The sequence below is a fragment of the Brachyistius frenatus genome, unplaced genomic scaffold (assembly GCF_029030835.1).
Source record: "Brachyistius frenatus isolate BFR_SWC_R1_liver_20210118 unplaced genomic scaffold, ASM2903083v1 Contig_4, whole genome shotgun sequence".
Taxonomy (NCBI): Eukaryota; Metazoa; Chordata; class Actinopteri; family Embiotocidae; genus Brachyistius; species Brachyistius frenatus.
The window spans coordinates 837,752-844,156 of NW_027210603.1; the positions used below are offsets into that span (position 1 = coordinate 837,752).

General features: G+C 44.4%; 1 protein-coding gene across 1 annotated transcript; it reads left to right on the forward strand.

Moving 5' to 3' along the window:
• Positions 1-203: 203 nt before the first annotated feature.
• apof (apolipoprotein F) lies at positions 204-2,963 on the forward strand. The gene is made up of 2 exons (XM_069708180.1): positions 204-497; positions 967-2,963. Exon 2 carries the CDS (start codon positions 1,002-1,004, stop codon positions 2,265-2,267), a length of 1,266 nt encoding a protein of 421 aa, XP_069564281.1. The 5' UTR covers positions 204-497; positions 967-1,001; the 3' UTR covers positions 2,268-2,963.
• Positions 2,964-6,405: the final 3,442 nt, after the last annotated feature.

A 6,405-nucleotide genomic window follows, 5' to 3' on the forward strand; every position in this document is an offset into this window, starting at 1 on the left:
TTTTCCATCTCTTCCCTTCCTGCCTGCGAGAGATAAATTCGCTCACGGCATGAGGGGGAGATTTCTTTCAAGTATTTGGGTCAAAAACAAAAACCTGCCAGCGAGCAGAGGGACGAAGAGGAGGAGGAGGAGGAAGCGTGGAGGGGGGCGAGAGAGGGAGGGGGTGATGAGAGGATATAAGGGCAGACAAACAAAACTGCTTTTGAACACATGGACTTTCTTCACATGAATCAACATTCAGGCCCAGATCTCCCCATTGAGCAATGAGGCCACAGACAAGAGGGAGCAGGGAGACAGATGATACAGAGGGAGGGCTGTGGGATGTCATGTGTAAAGAAGGAGACGCTCATTGGAGGCACAGAGAGAGAAAGACGAGCGCTATGTGTGTTTTAAGAAAAGGGGGAAAGCAAAAAAAGAAAGCATCCTGCATGTCGCAGCCTTCTCGGTCGCACTGACACGCTGTGGACTGCAGGAAACCAGACCGGACTGTCGTTGAGGTAAGACGAAGAGCTGAGACAGGATCAAAAGATGCACTTCAATATTAAGTTGTGGGTGGAACACTGTTTCTATTTTTAGTTGGAGTCAGCAGAGAAAAAGAGGTCGAGTACGAAGGCTTCAGTTTAGGCTCCATGTTAGAATGCATTCCTCGTTCTTGCAAAAGAACATTTAAAAATGTTGATTATTTTGTATTTGTGTACAGGCATCCTCACTCCTGATGTGACAATCTGTTTTTATTAGTGACAGAGATTTATTGAGGCTCTTGTTTGTGATAATAATAATTTTAAGGTTACCTACTGGTAAATATTTATGCAGAGAAACAGGAGCAACCACAAAACTTTTGGACAAAAGCCCGTTGACCTCTGCACTGGAATATAAGCATGCTGTTCTGCAAGATTGTAATCAGACTTTGTTTTTTCAGGACCAGGATGAATAATTTCTTACGTTGTTGTCTTCTTACACTCCTAGTTTCAGTGTTGTTAAAGAGATCTCTTCAGTGTGGGATGATGTTCTCCAAGTTGAAGTGGCTGCTTGTGATCCAGCTCCTGTTGAATGAACAGGCGCTCTGCAGGGCTCCACCTCCTCTGGCACAGAGAGACACTCTGCTTCCAGGACCTGACGTCCACGGAGAGGAGGAGGAGGCCCGACAGGACCTTCTCTCTGCCCAGACTGGTCTCCCATCTGCAGAAAGGTCCCATTCAGAGAGACTCCGATATGCTCGACGGGTGACCTCCGTCCTCGGGGCGAAGCTTCAGGGCCGCATCCAAGACCGTCTCCACATTCGGGGGAACGTCAGCTGTGAGGAGCTGCTGTCTGCCAGCAGTATGGATGACCCGTTGTCCTCCGGGTTCCCCCAGGAGCTGCTCGGTCTCTCTTTGGTGCCCGTGTTGGTGGTGGCAGGCTGCCCACAGGAGGCCCAAACCCTGGTGCTGAAGCTGTACGGCCTGCTGGGAGTGGCTGACACAGACGAGCTCCTGATGGAGGTGGAGGGGATGATAGAGAGGAGGACGAGCAAGTCGGCACCTAAACCTACACCTGCGGCGCCGCCTCCGGAGAGAGATCCAGCATGGCGGCACATAGAGGCTGTGATGTTCAACATCCAGCAGCTGGCTGCGGCGGGAGACGGCACCTCGGAGCCGGAGGGACACTGTGAGGGCTGGACCCGGGTGAATGGGACCCTGCTGGTGGGAGCGGCTGTGGAAGGAGCCAGCGGAGGACTGGAGGATGCTGTGAGCGGCTGTGAGAAGCTGGGAGTCCTGTGTGCCGGTGTGACCAGCGGCGGGCCTCTCACTGCCGGTCTGTACCGGGCAGTGTTGAAGAAAGGAAGCCACATCCTGCCGTCGGAGTCCTCGGAGTCAGAGTGCTGGATCCGTCAGTGCGGCGCCCCAGAAGACGCTCCAGGTCATCGGGTGAAGCGCAGCGCTCAGAGGAGCTGCACCAACAGGAGCGAGGAGCGCGTGTACAACGTGGTGGAGTGGATCCCTGGGGTCAGCACCTTCTACAACCTCGGCACAGCTGTCTACTACGCCTCCGTCAACTGCTCAGAAATGGCCAAGGAGAGAGCCCTCCTCACCGTCGTGGACCTGGGAACAGACGCCCTCATGGTGGCCACGGGCGGCACCGCCGGGGTGGCCGGCTACGCCCTGGGGGCAGGTGTGAAGACGGGTGTGAAGGCCGGCGTCAGGTACCTGCTCAACTCCATGAAGGAGGAAGACGACGTGCTGGTGAACCAGTTCAGCTGGGAGGACGGCGTCATCACCGTCCAGTAGAGAGAGGGACCCAGAAATCAGACAATAAATACTCACATCTCTAGATTTATTCTTCAAGAGAGAGGATCCGTGTCTGTTATCGTAAATATAACAAAGAAAAAATGCTAAATGTTTTATAATCTAGATTATTTGGAAAACTGGATTAAACATTTACACATCTCAATTTGTGGGGGGAAAAAAAAAAAAAGCTTTTGTTTTTGTGATTTTACACAAATTGACAAAAACTTTTCTCATTGTTCTTTATGAATAAGATAAAGAAGAATTTCAGAGGATTGTTTTCTTTTTTGAGAGAGACACAGAAAACTTAGCTAACAAAGAAATTATAATTCAGTCAGAGTAAAACATTAACTTTATTTTATTGATAGTAAACAGTCTCAATAATCTGTAAACTCTAAAAGTAAGCTTCCATTGATAGTTTAGAGATCATTTATTTTTGTGTGTCATTGATGAAGTAGAACAGTTGATCATATTATCAGCATCATTGAAAAACTGGTCTCAGGAAGTTCCACCTTCAACCCGTCATCACTTCATCTGTTATCTCCTTTTTCCTCTTCCTCCCATCAAAACCTTTTATCAGGTCAGAGTCACATTTTCAGCTCTGGTGTAATCATTGCAGGGACGGTAGACTGGCATGAAAAATGTTGTTGTTCTATATGTTGTTGTTTTTCTCAAAATGTTAATAAATTGTTTATCAGATTTGTGTGCATATAGTGACTGTCAGTGTGGGAGTCCAGTGTATTAACAGACTGTTTGTTATCAAAGTGTGGGCGACTGAAAAGTCTCAAGAAAATGATGTTTAATGTGCATTAAATCACATTGAATTATATTTTCACTTTAGGCTACGGCATCGTGTGGTTTATACACATTAATAAAGAAAACAGTTGGCCAGGTAAAAAAAAAAAGGTTAAATAAAGGCTATACGGTATAAATGATTTGTGCAAAATACAATTATTCTAAGTTATTCTTATGGGCAATATGACTAAACTTATTTTTTTGCGTGAGTAAAGTTTCTACCTGCATGAAAAATCACATTTAAGCAAGAGTACATCAATTTTAGCAGCGAAATGTTCTTAAAGTTTTAACGTAAAAGTACTGGTCCTCTGACAGAGATCTGATTATATATGACATCATTCAATTATGAAAACTGAAGTTTTAGAAGTTTAGAGGGAAGAATTACCACTAGGTGGCGCTGTTAACAATTTATACATATCTAAATGTGACACCGATAATGCACTGATTTTTGTAAGAAGCTAACAAGTTTGGAAAACACTGGTTTAATCTTTAAAAATGAGTATTAATTTGAAAATATAGATCTTTATCTTAAAGGTAACAAAAGCTGTCAGATAATAATATAGTACAGTAGATAGTAGAATATTTAATGATATTATAAAGTAGCATCAAGTGGAAATACTCAAGTAAAGTACAAGTACCTCAAAACTGTACTTAAGTGCAGTACTTTGAGTTTTGAGTGTTTCAGTATAAAACAGCCGAGGCCTGTTTCAATCGGTTGTCTGAGACATCTGGAATTGGAATATTTGATCTCTCTTTTCACTGCGGTTTTAGTTTTAGCTCCGAGTCTATTGTGTGCAAGCCAAGATATGCAAGTCATGTGAACACAGTGTGTTTGTTTTCTCTTTCTGTGTGCGTGTTGACTCTGTGACAGACCGGTGACATGTCTCGTCAAGTTCCTGCTTCTTGTTTATTTGTACAACCTGAACAAGATGATCTGGTATGGACTGATAATTTTCCAGAGAATGTTATTTATGGATGCAGATTAGTAACATGTCCGTCTAAAAGATGATCTGCAGTGTGATCACTGGAGGACTCATCCTGAGTACAGTCCTGTGAACTCTGCTCTCTGTTCCAAACTGATCGATCTACACTTCTCAACTTAAGATAACAACTAATATTACATTACATTAAATTTCATTTAGATGACGCTTTTATCCGAAGTGACTTACAATAAGTGCATTTCAACCATGAGGGTACACAACCCACTTTAATACTTTCTCAGTAGATTGATCAGCTGGACGAATCCAGATCCAGAGCTACCAATAAAATATACAATACAACGTTAGCTCTGTAAATCTACTGGGAAAAGATAAGGACCAAGAGTGGTGTTGTCTCATCAGATAAATGTAGTACAGAACAAACAGCCTGTTAATGTGAGAAAAAGGGATTTGATTCAATTCAAAAACATGTTTTAAAGAGGTAATGATGTGCGAATATGAAATCAGGACCCTTCAGTGCTTTCTACTCCAAGATAATGAGTTTCTGCATGACACATTTATATTATGTTCTTTTTTTTTTTTTTTAAATGCCTCCTCATTCCTGCCATGTGTCAAGTGTGACATCTGGTGGTGAGAGTGGAAACTGAGGAACTGAATACAGTGAATGTGATATTACTTTAATAAAATGCACAAAGGTGGAAGAAAATAACACTGCCAGGTTTGCTGTTTTAAAGATAGTCCAACAGCTCCCGGTAGATAAAAGCAACTATTTATCTTTTTTTGATTTTAAAGAAGAACCACCAGTTATTCATTGTAAAGACACAAATAAAGTGCAGCTCCAAGATCTAGCAGGAGCAGTGTCGGGAGTTCTCTGTCTGAAGCACTGAGAAGATCTTTGGTAAGTTTCACCAGTGCTGTTTCTGTGCCATGATGTACTCGTAATCCTGACTGAAACTTAAAAACAATCAATTGATTGTGCAAAATGTCACATAATTGATTTGCAAAAGCCCCTTTTGAGGATTTTAAAAATAAAGAGGAAGTTTGCCTGATGCCTATTAGTGTGGTTAGATTGAGCAGCTTTAATACGGAAGTATTAATTAAATGTAAAACATCAATAAAACACAACACTAACTATTAAAAGACTTTACTAGTCGTTATACGGACTGAAAGAATCAGCCAATCAGAGCCCTTGTGGGCATCCCTGTAACGCATGTGCTCGTTGTTGCTGAGTCGGTAGGTGAGAGAGAGAGAGAGAGAGAGAGAGAGAGAGAGAGTGAGAGAGAGAGAGAGAGAGAGAGAGAGAGAGAGAGAGAGTGAGAGAGTGAGAGAGAGAGAGAGAGAGAGAGAGAGAGAGAGAGTGAGAGAGAGAGAGAGAGAGAGAGAGAGAGAGAGAGAGAGAGAGTGAGAGAGTGAGAGAGAGAGAGTGAGAGAGAGAGAGAGTGAGAGAGAGAATGAGAGAGAGTGAGAGAGAGAGTGAGTGAGGGTGAGAGAGAGAGAGAGAGAGAGAGAGAGACGGTAGGTGAGAGAGAGAGAGAGTGAGAGAGAGAGAGAGAGTGAGAGAGAGAGAGAGAGAGAGAGTGAGTGAGAGAGAGACACAGAGAGAGAGAGTGAGAGAGTTGGTAGGTGAGAGAGAGAGAGAGAGAAAGAGAGAGAGTGAGTGAGTGAGAGAGAGTGAGAGAGAGAGTCGGTAGGAGAGAGAGAGAGAGTGAGAGAGATAGTGAGAGAGATAGTGAGAGAAAGTGAGAGAGTCGGTAGGTGAGAGAGAGAGAGAGTGAGAGAGAGAGAGAGTGAGAGAGAGAGCAGGAGAGAGAGAGTCGGTAGGTGAGAGAGAGAGAGAGAGAGAGAGAGAGAGAGAGAGAGAGAGAGAGAGAGAGAGAGTGAGAGAGAGTGAGAGAGAGAGTCGGTAGGTGAGAGAGAGAGAGTTAGAGAGAGAGAGAGAGAGAGAGAGAGAGAGAGAGAGAGAGAGAGAGAGAGAGAGAGAGAGAGAGAGAGAGAGAGAGAGAGAGAGAGAGAGAGAGAGAGAGTGAGAGAGAGAGAGAGAGAGAGAGAGAGAGAGAGAGAGAGAGAGAGAGAGTGAGAGAGAGAGAGAGAGAGAGAGAGAGAGAGAGTGAGAGAGAGAGAGAGAGAGAGAGAGAGAGAGAGAGTGAGAGAGAGAGAGAGAGAGAGAGTGAGAGAGAGAGAGAGAGAGAGAGAGAGAGAGAGAGAGTGAGAGAGAGTAAGAGAGAGAGAGAGAGAGAGAGAGTCGGTAGGTGAGAGAGAGAGAGAGAGAGAGAGAGAGAGAGAGTCGTGAGAGAGAGAGAGAGAGTGAGAGAGAGAGAGAGAGAGAGAGAGCGAGAGAGAGAGAGTCGGTAGAGTGAGAGAGAGAGAGAGAGAGAGAGAGAGAGTGAGAGAGAGAGAGAGAGAGAGAG